Below are 18967 nucleotides of genomic sequence, written 5' to 3'. Positions count from 1 at the left end.
AACAATGGCTTTTTCACAAAATCGTTTGCGTGCTAAATTATAAATAATGACGCGAGTTACATAACCTCACAGGGAGATGTGTATTTGCCCTATTCATTAACAGACTCAATGGCACAAGCATATCAGGTTTCAACAATCAATGAGGATAAATTGACAAGTTTGAGGGGATTTGCGATATGCCATTGTTCCGTTATTCGTGTTAAGAGAGAATTGATGAAAATATAATCAGAGGGACGATCACATCACCGGACAGCCGTGCCACAGCGTGCTTACGCACCGATGGTGTACACGCCTCGAGAAGGCATTAGAGCGGCCACGCTCTGTCTGGTTCATGGGTATTTTTTGCTGAGCATTAGAACCAACGTCATTCATTATTCAGGTGCATCACAAGTTTCTGAAACTTTACTCACACGTCATGGTTAATACAAATTGGCTCTGAGATAGCCAAAGTTGCCAGACAAATGATGATAATTTCTATCATTTTCTATATGGAACGACTGTCAACTAACTGCAAACCTGTAGTGCTCGTCTTTGTCATTTCATGGTCAATATGGTCACTGAAATAAATGAATTATATGTCCATGGTGGCGTCCATGGTGGCGCCCAATAATGAGCAGCAACAAAGTGGTCTGTTTATGACCTAAATCAACAAAGTTTTCTTTTCCGTCTACTGAGTGCCCTTTTGTATTATAATAAGATTCAATGTATCAAGATATGCTAATAAAAGCGACAAGACTCTTTCAATAATCAAAAGAAATCACAATCGATAATGTGATATGCATTGTGTATTTGATTCAGTGTCAAATAGTGGTGTCACTAGATCTTCAGGAAAGGAGGCACAAACACACGCAGAGGCAAGTCAGTTGTTACCTTACAATACTGGTGGCAAATATTGTGTATCTTTGTTTAATAGAGAAGGAATGAGTGGACTTCCATGCAGTGTGCGACACACAGCCAACAAAAGTACTAGAAACTGTACTTTACAAAGAAAGTATAATCTCAAACGTAACAAGCTTTAAAAACTGAATTTATGCTCCGTCGGAACTGTATTTATAAGCAAGACTGCCTAATCATGCAGTTTCCTCACTGGTGTATTCAAAATACAGTTTGACTCAACATCATGTTCAAAAGGAAAAAAAACAATTTAAGGAAAAGATAACACATGGCTGAGTTAGGTGTTATTCGCAGAAGCTTCGAAATAAGACTTCACGATACGGATCATTTACTGTTTAACGCCGTACTCAGCAATATGCCAGCTATGTGACGAAGGTCTGTAAACATGCAAGTAAAGACTACATAATCCAGTGATTGACATTATGTGCATCGATCTACACAACTGGGACACGATGACATGTGTCAACCAAGTCAGCGAGCCTGACCACTGGATCCCGTTAGTTGCCTCTCACGACAAGCATCGGTTACTGAAGATCACTTCTATGCAGTATCTTCACGGGTTAGACAAAACAGAACTGAAACCTAAAGAGCAAAGGTCAAGAAGAAGAAAATTGGTATCTTTTAGAAATAATGTGTATCACCATTCGAGACGTGAATATAGACCGTAGAAATTCTGTTGATAGCCTAAAATTGTAAAGTATATTATTATGATGGCATTATCGGTGTATCTACTGGTCAACTATATATCCCTGAAAGTAATGCGTTTCGTGATGTGTAGATTATAAGTATGTTGGTCATTGGACATCAATTTTCTTCTAGTGAGTGAGTGAATTTAGTTTTACGCCGTTTTAAAGCAATATTCCAGCAATATCAAGAAAATGAGCTTCCCACATTGTACCCATGTGGGGAATCGAACCCGGGTCTTCGGAGTGAAGATCAAACACTTTAACCACTAGGCTACCCCACCCCTGAATTTTCTTCTAGATTACACGCAGTAAGGTAGAATGGGTCTAAGGTCTTCAATACTTGGATAAAACAAATAAGTTAAAACTCAATCACCATTACCAAATAATTACATATTCAAACAAAACTCTGTACTCACTGTTCTTCATCAATATTCAAATCGATATCTTGGCGTCAAAACGATAACCACTTGCAAACACCCCCCAGAAAACCCACTCAGAGATACAATAGTTTTACGTAGCATTGCAATGAATTGTACATACTTATTCTTTAATAAAAATCCCAATGGGTGTTAGAACGTGACTAGCTGGTGGTCAAGTTTGTCCATGAAACACGCCATGTCTACGAGGAGTGGCGGGGAATATCAAGGGATCATGTACTGCATTATATGTGACAGCTATATGAATGTGTTGTTTCCTAGATTACGGATGATATTTGTTGGTAACATTTGTTGAATGATCACAATATGTATTAATGAAATTGGTACACTTGTTTAATGAACTGTCATTTTGTGACGAAGTTTCCGTTGACTCCACCAAAGCGGTGTTGTTTTTTAGCAGAATGTGATAACATAATACTCCCCATCGAGACGAAACAGTTTACTGGGAGTGGAGTTTCCAGTAAGGGAAACTGGGTTCTGGGTATCAAAAATCATCTTGGATTAGTAATGCTCTTGATACGAAAATAATTCAGAAGCGATGCAGTTTACACAAAACAAACAAACCGTATTGTATTGACACTTCTAGCAAATACTAATGAGAAGTTTCGCTGATATTAGGTATTAGAAAACACTGTTCCTGAGAAAATCATCACCATGTACGATCTAGCGTTTGAAAATAATTACAACATTATTTCGGAAGACTGAAAGTGACGCATCGCATGATGTTTAAAATACAGAAACTACCAAACGTTATGTACTTTCCACGAAATGTTTTGGAAACAAAGTACAAATTACAAAGTAATTTAATCTTTAAACAAGTTCGCACAATACATCAACAGTATCGAATGTACTTAGAGACAGGTGAATTATTTCTCAGGAAGTCTGTCTGACAGTCAGGCAAGCCAGGCCATGATTTTTCGTAAAAGTCCGATAGGTTGCAAAGCATTATATGTAGATAGTATTGATTGTATTAAGATAGTATTGATGTATTGAGGACTCCATTTTTTTTCAGTACAAATCATGTGTAAGCCTTGGCTTTTTCTCATAATGGTAGCTACACTCCTGACTGTGTCAGATATTGCCAACCCAACTGACATTTATCCCGTTCCCACACCAATACATGTGGCACTTTATCAATTGTACCTCTCCCCTTTGTAAATGGTTAAAGTCTTCACAATATTCTGGATACACTCTTCTCTATCTGAATTATTCTACCCCTTCCTACCCCTTTCGTTATGACATTTAATCATGTAAAATACGCACACTTCCCCATGTTCCTGCTTCCCTTTACGTCTCAAAGAGGAAACAGTTATAATATAAACAAACGTAATTGTATTTTGAAATCAAATGTTATATTGACATGTGCACAAAGCGATATGCAGCATAAATACATGTACAGTGGTTATTGTACACAGCAGCACCTAAGTACAAGAAACATATAAGAAAATTGCAGTGAATGACGTAACAAGGAGAAGAGTAACAGTGAACGAAGTAACAGTGGAGATAACAATAGTGTCGGGAGGGGCACTGGAGGAAGTAAACGTGACGTAAGTAACAGTGGAGATAACAATAGTGTTGGGAGTAGCACTGGATGAAGTAAACGTGAGGTAAGTAACAATGGAGATAACAATAGTGTTGGGAGGGGCACTGGAGGAAGTAAACGTGAGGTAAGTAACAGTGGAGATAACAATAGTGTCGGGAGTGACACTGGAGGAAGTAAACGTGAGGTAAGTAGCAATGGAGATAACAACAGTGTCGGGAGTGACACTGGAGGAAGTAAACGTGAGGAAAAGTAACAGTGGAGGAAGTGACCGTGAACATAATAGCAATGCATGACGTAACAGTTTAAAGAGCCTCAGTGAATGGAGTAACAGTGGAGGAAGTAACGGTCGAGGAAGTAACCGTGAAGGGAGTAACAGCGAATCAATTAGCAGTGACGGAAGTGAAAGTAGAGAAAGTAATATTTACGGGAGTAACAACGAAGGAAGCAATATTTACGGGAGTAACAGCTGAGAGAGTAACATTTACGGGAGTAACAAATGAGGTAGTAATATATACGGGAGCAAGAATGGAGGAAGTAATATTTACGGGAGTAACACTGGAGGAAGTAATATATACGGGAGCAATACTGGAGGAAGTAATATTTACGGGAGCAATACTGGAGGAAGAAATATTTATGGGAGCAATACTGGAGGAAGAAATATTTACGGGAGCAATACAGGAGGAAGAAATATTTACGGGAATAACAGTGCAGCAAGTGACATAAAAGGAAGTAACAGGACATTATATACTGAACAACAGAGCAGAAACTGATTGCACATTTATCTCAAGCCTTGACATGAGCTACGACTATCCAAAACTACTGATCACAGGATTCAACGTCAAAACAACGTGTGCTATCCTTCACACAACGGAAGGCTACTCACCTTGAGACAAGAGAGCGACATACTTCCAGTCTAGTTTCTCCACAATCCTTGCCACAGCCTCCGACAAGTTGTGTCGTTCCGGAAGTAAGGATACCACCATATCAGGGTCCAGTAGTTCCGACTTCTGACCAGCTGATGACGTCAGCATATGACGCTGATTCAAAATGACGTAGTTGGTGGAGGTAAAGACGTCAATGTAGGGACCGATGGCGACGGCGACATGGTGATTTTGAAAATTTCTCCTGGCTTAAAAGACAAAAATATTTGATAAGCCCGACCTCTAGATCAGCAGTGTGAAGTGTGACAAGAATGTTAGTAAGACTTGGTAGTTGATGGAGGTTGAATTGATACCTTGAATACATTTGCAAACATGGGTATTTGGGCATTTATCAATACCTTGTAGACCAATAGCTCTATGTTAAGGTGAATATAAAATGCAACGCTTGCGAATAACCAGTTTCTTTTAACTTGAATGGATCATTTTATCAGTGACGACGCCAGCGTTTACGAAAAGCTCTGAGCGAAATTCGGGTAGTTTGAACCCATTTTTGTCATAGGAGACTTCTCATGTCGTTCAGTCTGGATTGGGAAATTATCTATTAACGTAAGGCATCAACGTCAACAAGGCTCCTGTGTTTGTGTTTCGTGATTGTAAAGAGTTTAATAAGTCATTCCTATGTGATGGAGCTGTGCACGTGGCTATTGGTAAAGCAGAGGAACTGAACTTTAAATGTGCATCTTACTTCTATATTTTCAAATATAACATTGTGCTTATGATAGAAGCTTGATAAAACTACTATCCATTACAGGGAATACTTGTCTCTCCGTTTCACTGAAGGGACCTGAGGTCCTGGAGAGGCATATTGAAATTTGTATTAGACAAAATAATGTGGATGTCAACTTCTTCATTATCCGATACACAGCGTATCCTTGTCCCGTCCTCAAAATATTTTGTCTTATACTTGAGGTAACCCATTCAGCATGAAGCACATTATCAAGTGACAGTTTTAACTTTTGAGTAATTATTGGCGAAATCACAGTCGTAGAAAAACACCATAATTTTCATGATAGTGTTTGTTGTTGATTTCTAAATATGTATCATTTATTGTCTTTGTGCTTTTAAACTGAAGACCTACAGAGGCTCCATAATAATTCTGAGAGAAAAAGCCACAAAGTTTTTAATGCAGCTCAGTCTGTATGTACTTCAGTCATGGCTATGGCATGTTCTCTTGCAACCCAAAAAGTGGCTGGTGCTGTCTGACTCACCGCTCTAGATGTAGATGAGCTGCCCACCTGCTGTCAGACTATGCTAAATTGTGCTGTCTGACTCACCACTCTAGATCTAGATGAGCTGCCCACCGGCTGTCAGACTACGCCAAATGGTGCTGTCTGACTCACCACTCTAGATGTAGATGAGCTGCCCACCGGCTGTCAGACTACGCCAAATGGTGCTGTCTGACTCACCGCTCTAGATGTAGATGAGCTGCCCACCTGCTGTCAGACTATGCTAAATTGTGCTGTCTGACTCACCGCTCTAGATGTAGATGAGCTGCTCACCTGCTGTCAGACTATGCTAAATTGTGCTGTCTGACTCATCACTCTAGATGTAGATGAGCTGCCCACCTGCTGTCAGACTGCACTAAATGGTGCTGTCTGACTCACCACTCAAGATGTAGATGAGCTGCCTACCTGCCGTCAGACTCCGGTAGATAGTGCTGCCGTTGGTGGTGTCGAAGCTGACCTTGCCGAAGTGTATGGCACAGTAGCTCTGCTTGCGGGGGCGCGGGTTCTCCTCTCTGAGTAGAATGTCAGCTATCTCCCGGTACAGGTCGGCGTCCGTGGAGGCAGGGTACCCCATCACACCTACACAGAAGGGGCAGTGTTCGACATCAACTTTTTTTCTGAAGTAACAAACTACCTGGTTTAAAAATAGGCAGCAGAGTCCCTTACCTGGTAGCATCATTTTTTCTATTGCGTAAAATACATCATATACTCAGTTCATAACGTATTAAGTATTTCTGCATGCTGGTATTTATGAAGTCATGCACCTATAATACCTTCACTTGTATTAGTAGACAATGTGTTATCGCCCTTACGCTTCAGGGAATGATGAATGTCCGTTACCAAACATAGCAAACACTAATGTCATACTTTTGCACATGCGCACTGACTGGTTCTCTGTCGAACAGTTCGATGCGTAAGTGACCAAGAAAAGCTAAAAATATAAAATGTCTGGTAGCAATTTGTTGCTACTGTGTATTATTTTCAGGTATCAAAATAGGATTTTAATAGCAAATTTGCTACCCTAAAGCGTTAATTTCGAACCCTGCGGGGTGATGCATACACAGAGGTGGGGTGCCCTATTATAGATACAAGGATAATTCCCTACCACTCACTCACTCACTCACTCACTGAACATAGGCCATCAGTTGGTCAGTTAGGGGTCTTTACAAGCGTTTCTCATCGATTATAACTTATCTTTTCGCGTTATTTATAAATGATTTTCATATATAGCAAATGAATATGTGTAATATAAAAATATTACCATGGGCATGAAAATCATTTTATAGCAGACATCCGCCTTGCATTTATCAAGATGTAATGAACGGGATTTATTTTCCTTTGCTAAAGCTTTGGACACAGACAAAATAACTGCACCGATACCTTGTACTTGCAATATAAATCGTAATCCTCTTATAGATATCCTAAATAAACGTATCGGTGGTATTTCTAACGAAAGACAAATGTATTTGAGACGGTATGACATTGTATCGCAGATTTAGTATGACAGAGTTATCTGACCTTTTTTTTCTTAAAAAAACTATATTTACCACAAATACATACATTGCAATGGCATACATACTTGCATTGATCATAAACTGAAATCCAGATGTCACATTCACCAGAACCACCAGGACTGCACCAAGTAGAGCTGGGGAATGGTGACCCATTGTCGGACCTGGAATCTGAATAAGCATATAATAGAAAAAAACATCAAACTGTTATCATGGAAACTAAGATATTGAGACTACCCATTTCTATTCCTCACGCATATAAAATCGCCCTATATAATTAAACAATCCATTATGACGAAGACGCACGTTACTGTTCGAGTATTTCGGATCGTGAGTCATTCTCATATGATCCTAATGATTCGTTCTTTTCCTCCTTGCCTCTGGACATCTGCTGGTACTCATAATTTTTTTTTTTTTTAAATTGAGAGTTTGAAAACCACAGTTTTTAATAAACACTATAATTCCGTGCGTATAGAGGACGACTGTGTGCTATTGTAGATCAAATTAGACGCGCTGGATTCAAAATTCAGTTATCGCCTTCAAATGTGGGACTGGAGAACACTTCACTCTGTACAGTATACCCTTGCACACATTCTACCGTGAACATAATGATTCCTTCAGTGTTAGGTGATCGTTCATCAATATAAGTATTCACTCCATATCATTCTCCGACAGTACTTCATCATGCGAAACAAAACCCGGATGATACAATTTTGCACGTATAACCGTCTAATATGATTAACAGGAAAATGATGTAGATTACAGCGTTGTAAACACACACCACGCTCCTCGTTACACACGGCACTCATGTCTGGGAGGGCTCCCGTTACTAAACCGCAAGGAAATAACACCTAAACACCTTCCAAATGACCTTTCACTTGATAGTTTCATACACTCGAAGATATATTATTAATCGTTAATAACTTTCAAAAATCTAATCAAATATCATTTGTTTCTTTTTTAACGAAAAATTTCTCGACAAAGGCGTGAGAACACGAAGCTTCAGTGATATCCAATTAAGGTACCTGTAAAAAATAAATAAACACGAATTCAAGGTAGGTACGTATACAATTGGTCGTTGCTCGTCGCTATGTCATGCAGTGGTGGATGAGGGTTGGTCCTTCTCCTACCCCTTTTGAAACATGACCACACTGAAGATTTTTTCAAACTCCCCTGAAGCCCCACCCCCTTTCTAAATTCCTGGATCCGCCCATGCCATGTAAGTTTTCATTCTGTTGTACACAGACTCTGCTCTATTCAACAAACCTAGAAACAGATACATTTGTATTTATAGTTTCACTATCTCCTTGTTAAATGTTGTCTTCAGTGTTGGCTGTTATAATCACATACATACTATTTATAATGTCTGTGTGTTCATATACATCGTAGAACAATATGGCAAAATATACTTGAGACAGCAAGACACTGTATCGCAGATTTACTATGACAGAGTTATCTGTCCTTGTTTTTTAAAAAAAACACAATCACGCGTTCGGAACTGAACAAAGCGTATTTGTAACCCAGGTGAACAAACAGAGCTGGTAAATGTCAAAATATCACTCACATAACAATACAGTATAAATATATTTATGATACAAACCTTTTAATCTTCTCAAGAAATGAATGAATTACAAAACCGAATAAATCAGCAATTATTGAAATACGTCTCATTTTTATTAAATGTATAGAACCAACAGTAAATGTATATTTGCTACGCTATTTACTTTGAATTTAACGCTAAAGTACTGATGTTTGAATAGACTTGCTCACATTCAAAATATTCTATATATTTAGAAGTATAATATCTCCAAACCCGCCCGAATTCTGGAAATCTTTAAAACAAAGTAACAGTAAGAACACAGTTTTCATAAATATGATACAAACTTCTTGAATTCCAAGACTTACCTTCCTTTAGGAGATCCGAGAAACACAAGTTACGTTGCTACTACTCCTCGGCCCCAATTGAGAGGCCACGCCCCCCTGACATATGACCAGTTAGAACTGACAACAGTGACCTTTACGCGAGACACGACCAATTAGCTGATGAAACTAACATAAACCAATATTACCTCAACGAACTGAGTGGCAATGCTGCTTCACCCTATTACATCTCTCAACAAAAACAACCTGGTAAAAGCATTCATTGTGTTGTCGATAGCCCAAATCTCTACCGACTCTCGTACTAATTGGACCAATAGACAATGGAACTGAAAACCGTCGACTACAACACTGATGCTGGAATGGTGTTGAGCAGCTCTTCAGGGACATCGGTGTTCAAGAGTCCACCGGTTTTACTGTTGGAATTGGTGTTTGGAAATAATATGTCCATGAGCCTGTATTAGAGTTACAATGATATTAAAATCTCTGTGGTCGATGATATTAACATTGACTGACTGTCCTTGGGTGTATTTGTTCAGTGATTGTAACACTGCTATTCCGACCCTCATGATGTAGATTAGTGCCCCGTGGGGTCATGTTTCCCTCACCAGATAGCCACGTGTCGAGCGTTATAATGGTCCTGAATAAGAAAATCGATAACCATCTTGTGGTTGTGAATTCATGTTTCGATTTTGAGAAATTTCACTTATGAATAACAGCATCCCTTTGAAAGGCATGATGAGATAGTCTGGATGTTGAATGTCGTATACTCTTAACAGCTACTTGTCAAGGCCGTCCAGATCACTTACAGTAAATAACGGTTATAAGGAAGTTAATGAGACCATTTCAGTTCTCTATATATATGTATGTATGTGTTTGGGCTAAAACACGGAGGAATTAGCCTGGAGGAAATTATAGCAATTCGTTAATATAATCGTCGGCTCACGTGTTCGTGTTCGTTGTAAGCGTGTATTGTAACTGATTCGTGAGGGAATTATGCCCGGATATTTGTCGCTACGGACGAACGCATTCGTCAGCACACAAAGTATTTGTTCTAACCCATTCAGACAACGGGACACCCACAGAAAACTGAATTCAGACAGCTGCTACTTCCAGCTGTGTAAGCTTCCACGATTCACACAACCAAGAGCTTTCAATACACAAAGCTTTTTCGAATGTAGTCAAGTGTAAAATATGTTATATCTCGGATTAAAATGTCGTAGAAAGTCCCAAATCATGTACTTAGGAGTGGAATTGTTGCATTCCACACACTTTGGGTGACCCACCTACTTCTATGTGATACTAATACATGTATTTATAAAAGGTCAAGAAAGATTTATATACACAACCAAAAAAGTTTAGCACGCCCTTATACACAATGACATAAATCATATTATACCAAAAATACTGTCGCATTTCAGTTATCTCCTAGAAAATCACCAAAAGCCGTGTTCAGTCTTCCCAACAACGTCTCCACACTCCCAAACTCGAGAAGAGGGTCTGAGATCACAAATGTCAGTTCGTGTGTGACCTCAGTTGACCTGAATCACAAATGTGTATCGACGTCTCATGCTGTCAACAACTGCTCTGAGCTCACCAACGGTAACGTTACTCCATTCCCAAGTTCAAGGTCACGGAGGTTATCACTATAGGAGTGAAATCCTCGGATCCTCCTGCCAAGAATATCCCAAACATGCTCTATGGGAGAGAGGTCTGGGGATCCTGTTGGCCTCTGCAGAGGTTGAACATTGTGTTATTGAAGAAGGTTCCTGATTAGCATGGCACTGTCTGGTCTAGCTTTATCCTGCTGAAACGTACAGCCATGATTTCGTGGCTAAAACGGGATAACACCTGGCCTGATGAATTCATCACAATATCGTTGTGCATTGAGGTTTCCCCGGACAACAATCAAGTCCGTTTTACCCCCGGCATGGCTCCCAGCCCAAACCATAATGCTCGATCCGCCATGTCGGTCATGTTCAATGACGTTTTTCACGTCATAACGTTCACCTGCTCGACGCCATACCCGACGTCAGCAAAATAGACGCAGAATCGTGATTCCTCCGTGAATAATGTCCTGTTCCACTGTGCACGACGCCATCGTTTATGAATGCGTGCCCATTGCAAACGTGCCTGTCTGTGACGTTGAGTCAAGAGCACCCCAACCACTGGGCGTCGGGGATGCAGTCTGGCGGCGTGTATGCGATTCATGACAGTTTGAGTGTGAACAATAGTGCCAGTAGCATGTTGCAATTCGCTGGCCAACTGTGGTGCACTGGTAAACCTGTGACGTCGAGATGACGTCACTAAGTATCGATCTTCCCTGTGTGTTGTTTTACAGGGCCTACCTGAGCGTGGACGATCTCTGATATGGCCGGTTTCTTGCACACGTGCCCAGAGACGTGAAATCCTGGCCCTGTGCACATTGAAATGACGCGTTACTTCCTCAACGGTTTGACCAGCCTGCAGTCTCCAAATGGCTTCATGTCGCTGATTTTCAGGCATGCCTGTTCTATGGCCCATGATGAATGCTTGAAAAATTTAAACGTTTTTGACGCTCTGATGAATGTCTTAATATGTGTGCATTAAAGCTTCGATCACTGGATGGTTTTGCTTTGTGTCACACAGGAAAATGCGTTTCCCATGATTACCATCAACATCTGAAAGAAATGAACGTGAATGTCGTCTGGAATAATTCTGTAGGCAAAGATGCACTTCCTGATCCAGAACATCAACTGGTTTGTGAAATGTGAGGATTTGAAAATTATTCAAGAACGAAGGGGGCTGAGGCATTCAGAGCCAGAACTGAAGGGGTGTTTTAATCTCACATGTGTAGAATGTTTGCTTTTTGATTGTGGCATACAAAGCCCTCCTTAAATAGAAATGACATCATCTTCATTTGCATAATCATGTCAGCCAGTTCGTATTCCCCACATTCAGAGAGGGACGGAGAGCTGATGGTACCAAAGTTTGTGAACTGGAGGAACAGTAGACTTCAGTGACATTTCCACGAGGTCCAGCCATGATGTTCTTACGCTGTTGAATTGCCATCGCAGTAGGTAGTCTACTAGAAGGTCCTCAGAAAGCCATATCTTTGTCAGTCGTTGGGAGAGAGCTTTACTTCTCCAGACGGATGCGTTTGGCAGTTATCATTTCATTTCTTCTTGAATTGGCAAAATCAAAACAGCATAATTTGCTCACTAGGTTGGATATACGACTCAGGTATCAGTGACATTAATAATGGTCAAATAGCTGGTTTTCTTCCACTAGTTTCCACAAATGAACCTGGAATAAAGGCGATCGGTGAAGCTTTCTACTCGAAATTCAGACCTGTCTAGATCAGTTCAAATACGAGACAAATTTAACCACTAGAATTTATGACATGAGTGATAACCTCAATTTTCCCCCAAAAGGCCAACCCTTCCTATATGATTAGCATTGTTTCTAACAATCAGAGGTAGTCTCCTTATTTCACTACTTTTGACAATCGAAGATACAGTTTCTACGAAGATTTTTAAAAAAAAACATCTACGGAACTCAAAAGTCGTTTGATCGGGGTGGCTAATTAATGGTGATATCAATAATGCAATATGATGTAGTATTCACCATAATAATAGAGCATTGCTAAAGTGGATGTTTCGGTGACGAAAAGGATTCTATCTAAAATTACCTGTATGTTCTCTAGGGTCTATAGTCTGAACAAATGATTTGCCTTTGCATGTGTTTATGACAGCTGTTATCAGTGTGGCAGGATACACTATTTCATGGTAATTGGTAAACACACACTGACAATTGACTTTCTTATGATGATCTTATATATATTAGGCGCATAAAGAAAGTGAGCATACAAAAAATTATAATCTAAATTTATCAAACATGCGTAGACACAAAAGGATTTAAACTCAGAGATTGGTGACATATATCCAACATGCATGAACGTGCCACTTTCCGTGACGTCAGTGGTTTCGTCCTTAAGACGTGCAATACGTTTTTGCACGTGCATTCCGGGAAAGAGAAACAGGGCACACAGTACTGTCACTGTGGAAAGCTCAACCCCTGCCCTTACGATCGTTCAAAACATTAAACGGCTATTAAAACGCATAGCATGCCAAGGCTGACGCCCTCATACGGCAAGGGTTGCTAGGGATTTCTTGCAACACCACAACGTTGACTTACTGCCTTGGTCTGCCAATTCACCGGATCTCTCCCCAATAAAGCATGTTTGGGACGAGATGGATCGACGTCTACGCCGTCTTCTTCATCCTCCAGAGAACGTCCTTGACCTTGCAACAGAACTTGAGAGAATCTGGCATGACATCCCAAAAGCCTTCCTTGCACGTTTGATAGGCTCTTTGCGGCGTCGATTCACTGATCTCAATGCAGATGGTGGACATACCCGTTATTAAGCTTTTGACACGGTCGTTTGACCCCTGTGCCGCTTGTGGACTCGTGAGGTCACTGTGGTTGACTTTTCAATTGAAGTTCTCCCGACTTTTTATGTTCTCATGATCCCTCTATTAAAATTCATATGTACCTTTGACATTGTTATCGTAAATTTACTTATCAACTAGGATAATATATTGACAATGCACAGTTTCTTTATGTGCCTAGTATAGTTCAATACCCGCCAAAAGGCCAATTAATTTTCACTGATTTATCAATATGAATGTGAAAACAAAAGGACAAGATAGACCGCCTTGTATGCTTCACATGATGATCTATGCAAAAACATTCAGTGTAATAATAAACTCTCCACGCGCGAGTTTATCACTTAAGAAATGATTTTTTTGCATGTGAATAATTGACTAGCCTTTGAGTGTATTTATAACGAGTGCCAACGGATACGCACACATTTTGAGTAAACACCTGGGATCATCACTAGTTTGACAGTGATTCATAACCACATGCTCACAATATAAAAGAACTGTACAGTCTGCTGGACATTGAAAGGTTTGTATCGCATGTACGTTTAAGATTACTAAAAGAGTTTTCCTGCTTGTTTTATTATCATTACATCCATCATAGGCCTGTATCATTCATCACCATATCGTTTGGTTAACGACAAATCTACAGAATGAAAAAGTAATTAAGTGGGCTCTGATTCCTTCAAACAAACATCACAATCTGTTTCCGATACGAGATAACAAAGGCAACAAAACTATCTTTAATCACAAACTAGTTCCCTGTATTGGACACAAACGATGAAATATTACATGGCAGTTCTAACTAATACTGAAATCACGTGTTTACCCAACAACAGATGGCGCTTTCGTTGATATAACGCGATAATTTCCGAGATTAAATACTCGAGTCACTGAGTAAACATGTTCACGTCCTTAGAAGGAGTTTTCCCGGCTGCGACAGAGTGCCAGTTTAAGAAGGCACTCAGTCCTGTACTAAGTTTGGTTGTAATAGACATTTTGTCACTGTAGCAGAAGATAAATGTGATAGGCGCAACTGTATATATACAATCTAAAGAACCAGCTTTAAAGAACCTAAAAGTTAAGGAGTGCATAGAATAAATTGGTAGATCCTCTTTACGAACAAAACATGTGTTGCAATACATGTGAACTTTTCGTGGATTTGGGGGGGGGGGGGGGGGGGGTGTTGTGTGTGTGTGTGCGTGCGTGTGTGTGTGTGTGTGTGTGTGTGTGTTGGGGGGGGTGTGTAAAATAGTATAATAATATGATCAAATGCTCAATACACGCCATTCACAGAATAGTTGTGCAATAGGTTAGAATAGACTGTAAATACATACTTTTTATACCTTTAAAGTATTTTCAATTCTTAATCCCCTTTGTAATTCATTTATTATGATATAGTTTATATACGGTAAATAATTTCATGCATCTTTGCAGTTTCAAACAATACATCATTTTCAGTGTCGAGACAAACATGGACATGGACTGAAAAGCTGATGACAGCAGCACCACTTTAAATAGAAAACACTAAAAATGGCAATAAGATAAGCACCACTTTACACATTAAACACTAAGAATGGCAATGGGATAAGCACCACTTTACACATTAAACACTAAGAATGGCAATAAGATAAGCACCACTTAAAATATGAAACACTAAGAATGGCAATAAGATAAGCACTACTTTAAATATTAAACACTAAGAATGGCAATAAGATAAGCTCTACTTTAGATATTAAACACTAAGAATGGCAGTAAGATAAGCACTACTTTAAATATTAAACACTAAGAATGGCAATAAGATAAGCACTACTTTAAATATTAAACACTTAGAATGGCAATTAGATAAGCACCACATAATATGTGATGGGGAAACAACACCTCATTAAATGCATGGAATCATAGTGTGAAACGCTGCTGCTCTCCAAATAAGTGGACTGGTGAAGAAACATGGACACTTATAAATGCACTTCTTCTAAATACGTGCATTGATTACGAAATATGTACTCCTTGTAAAAACGTGGACTGATTGTGAAACATGCATTCCTTTCTAAAACGTGGATTTATTACGAACATAGATAGTAAACACGCAGAAACGGTAACTAAGTTATTTTCGCTCTGCCTATCTCAGTACATTGTTTGATCTATCTAGTTTCGAATACAAATAGCTGCATGGATACTGTTTCATGTTGAGTAATACTGCAATGCTGTTACAGAGGTGGACTTGTAAAACAGGCTTCACACACTGTACCCTTCAGCTGTTGACAGAGTAATCATTTCAACTTTAGCGTACAGGTCTAATTATTACATAGAATTATATCCCTTAGTTGAACAATATGACCTTTTTACAGCTCTAAAGGCATAATAACCTTTTTTGTTATGTTGATTTTCTTATTAGTGTAATTTTGTAATGACTCTGATTGTGTTAATCTCTCCTACTATTTTGACCTGGATAAAATATAGTGCAACACGTCTGACGCGGCCAAAGTTGACATGCACTGTTAATGACTAATACACATCAGAGCTATAATATATATGGTCTCTGTTCAAATGAACCGTTTAACGCATTCTACTAACAATTACACAGAGCTTGGGTGACCTGATTAATCGGACATGACTCATCATAACCTAAAATCCTCCTTTCTAAGGGTTTGACAAGCCCAGAGAAGAATCTGCCTGTAAGCTGGTATTTGTTGTTATCAATATATATCAATTTTGTTTTGTTTTGTTTTTCGTTTGTAGTTTAACGCCGCACTCAACAATATTCCAGCTGTATGGCATCAGTTTGAAAATATTTATTCTGGATCAGACAATCCAGTGAATGGCATCATGGACGTCAATCTACGCAGTTGTATGTTTCTTTGACCATTTGTTTGTTGTTTAGCACCGCACTCAGCAATATTCCAGCTATGTGGCGGCGGTCTGTAAATAATCGAGACTGGAACAAACAATGATCAACAGCATGAGCGTCGATCTACACAACTGGAATACGATGACATGTGTCAACCGAGTCAGCGATTCTGACATTGCTGAAAACTAATTCAAACCCCGGTCTCCATAACATAACATAAGTTCTATACAATATAACAGCTCCCTGTACCAAGGGACCATTGACCCAGTGATAGGTGCAGATCGCTGCTTGGAATATCATACTTGTGGTGTATTCGTACCTACTGTATATCAACATGCATCCATATATTAGCATATCAGTGACAAAATCAAAACAAAATTTTAAGAGTATTTTAAACTCAGTTCCTTTCCCTATTCAGATGTTAAAATGATGCACACGTTGTTTTTGTGGGCACATTTCCTTTTCGCGTGTTTCAACCCATGTAACACGCTAGCCTTGAACACACCCTTTTGCCTCCATTCAGCCAACGTATAACATGTTACTGTAATAGTATGGTGGGCTTCCACGAAACTGGAAATTCGAAACTGGAATTCACGACACACGAGTGAAATCCTGACTTATATAAAATTATCATTTCCATTTATCATTCGTAAAGTAATCAGTATTAGAATGAAGTTATTGATTCTCCATTTGCTTAAAACACAACAATCTAGTTGAATGAAACAAACAAGACTCCATACCTAACATCATCAAATGTATGGGGCGATGGGTAGCGGTTAAAGCGTTCGCTCGTCACATCAAACACCCGGGTTCGATTTCCCACCTTGGCACAACGTGTGAAATCCCTTGGTGTCCCTCGCCATGATATTGATGGAATATTGCCATAAGCGACATAAACCCACCCACCCACTCACTCACTTATTACATGTTCTCCCGCCTGTCCACACAATATATGTTTTTTTTTCTATTCCAAGAGTCTACATGCAGCCGGAATGTCTGTACAAACAAAAGAAATTACATGCACGAGATATTGAAATGTTGTATAACAAGAGAGGAAGGGTTGTTCATGACAAGCATTGCCAACAAGCCCAAATATAAGTACATAAAACTGTCATGGATTGCATTAACTGCGTTTTACCGTTCAAAACATGATTGTTTGTATATATACATTACTCAAATTAGTCATGATGGAGAGGTCTCAAGATGACAAGCTAGGCTCGATTCCCCATTTCTGTGAAGTACATTTTACTTCTCTCTCTCTCCCTCTCTCGCTCTCCCTCTCTCTCTCTCTCCCTCTCTCTCTCTCTCTCTCTTTCTCTTTCTGTGTATGTGAGTTTAGTTTTACGCCGCATCCGGATCTATTCTACATAGGACGTTTTATATGACGTCATATAACTGGAATAATGCTGAAGGCAGCTTAGCGCTTTACTCACTGACTGACTGACTGACTGACTGACTGACTCACTCACTCACTCACTCACTCACTCACTCACTCACTCACTCACTCACGACAGGATGATATAGCATGTAGAAAATGCCAAAATAAGGTGGGGTAAAGCCTACAGTTTCAACAACACATTCTCATTGTTACGGTGCATGCATGACAGGTTGTCTACATGCGTATTGGACAAGGCAAGCAGTTGTCAGTAGGCGAGATGACGAGGCATTTCACAACCGATTTGACAGATCATGCAGCGAACTGTAGTAATAAATTCTTAGATGTAAACACCCGACTAGTTTTGTGGGGCTGTTTCGACTTATATTCACACGGATGGAGGGATGGTCAAATTGCCTCACGAGTCTCCTGGTCTAATTTGTCTCACAGTCACTGGGTCACATTGTTTTCCCTACAGCCAAGACCACCTTGCAATACTAAAGCGCTAGATGTAGCAAGTCTAGCTTTCCTCTGGTTCAGGATTCTCATTGGGGCTCCTTTTCAATTCCGAGACTAAGCGTTAGGGAAGCCCTGGCCGCGAAAATCGGTCTGACCCATAGATGTCTATAGTAATATATCACCATCATTACTATAAATGCAATGATTATCATACAGGTGGTGATGACGACGACGACGACGACGACGATGATGATGATGATGATGATGATGATGATGATGATGATGATGATCAATACTGAATATTTTATTGAATATCCCATTTAGTGAGTAAACAGAATTTTCTCGTTAATATTAATATTATTTAAGGACAAGCCGTGAGTGGAAGGAAGTGTTATTGTCGCACGAAGAGTAATATCCACGTCAATCGAAGCGGAAGGTATTCGCAGACACCCACATATCGAGTGGAATACTGAAGTAGACGATGCTTAAATTATTCAGCTAACATCCGTCCTATTAAGTCTGGGTAAATATTGCTGTGAAAGCTGAGTCGGAACGTACTTTGTCATTACATGACATTGTTCACTGTACGTTGTTACTGTGCAACGTTGCCTCAATACGTACCGACATGACATATTTGGCGTAACGCCACATTTTGGTTCAAATGATTTCCATCTTCTATCCAGAAAAGGGAAGGGTTTTTATGTCATAATTACTAATTGTGAAAGCATGTTTTGGTTAATTTTTC

At 39.6% G+C, this 18967-nt stretch overlaps 1 protein-coding gene across 2 annotated transcripts in view; it reads right to left on the bottom strand.

Annotated features, from left to right (window-relative positions):
- Positions 1-18967, bottom strand: part of LOC137261289 (glutamate receptor ionotropic, kainate 3-like) — a 42278-nt gene that overhangs the window by 16455 nt on the left and 6856 nt on the right. Inside the window, exons 1-4 of one of the 2 annotated variants that reach the window (XM_067799012.1) lie at positions 9144-9550; positions 7307-7409; positions 6133-6306; positions 4444-4689 (exon numbers count right to left, since the gene is read on the bottom strand). In XM_067799012.1, coding sequence (XP_067655113.1) covers positions 4444-4689; positions 6133-6306; positions 7307-7394 — 508 coding nt within the window. In that variant the 5' untranslated portion in view covers positions 7395-7409; positions 9144-9550. Of the gene's footprint in view, positions 1-4443; positions 4690-6132; positions 6307-7306; positions 7410-9143; positions 9551-18967 lie in introns of those variants that run through there. The other variant, XM_067799011.1, reaches the window with a different exon arrangement.

Source organism: Haliotis asinina, chromosome 14, assembly GCF_037392515.1.
Source record: "Haliotis asinina isolate JCU_RB_2024 chromosome 14, JCU_Hal_asi_v2, whole genome shotgun sequence".
Classification (NCBI taxonomy): domain Eukaryota; kingdom Metazoa; phylum Mollusca; class Gastropoda; order Lepetellida; family Haliotidae; genus Haliotis; species Haliotis asinina.
Note: the sequence above shows the minus strand (reverse complement) of the source record. Positions and strands in the feature narration are given on the sequence as shown.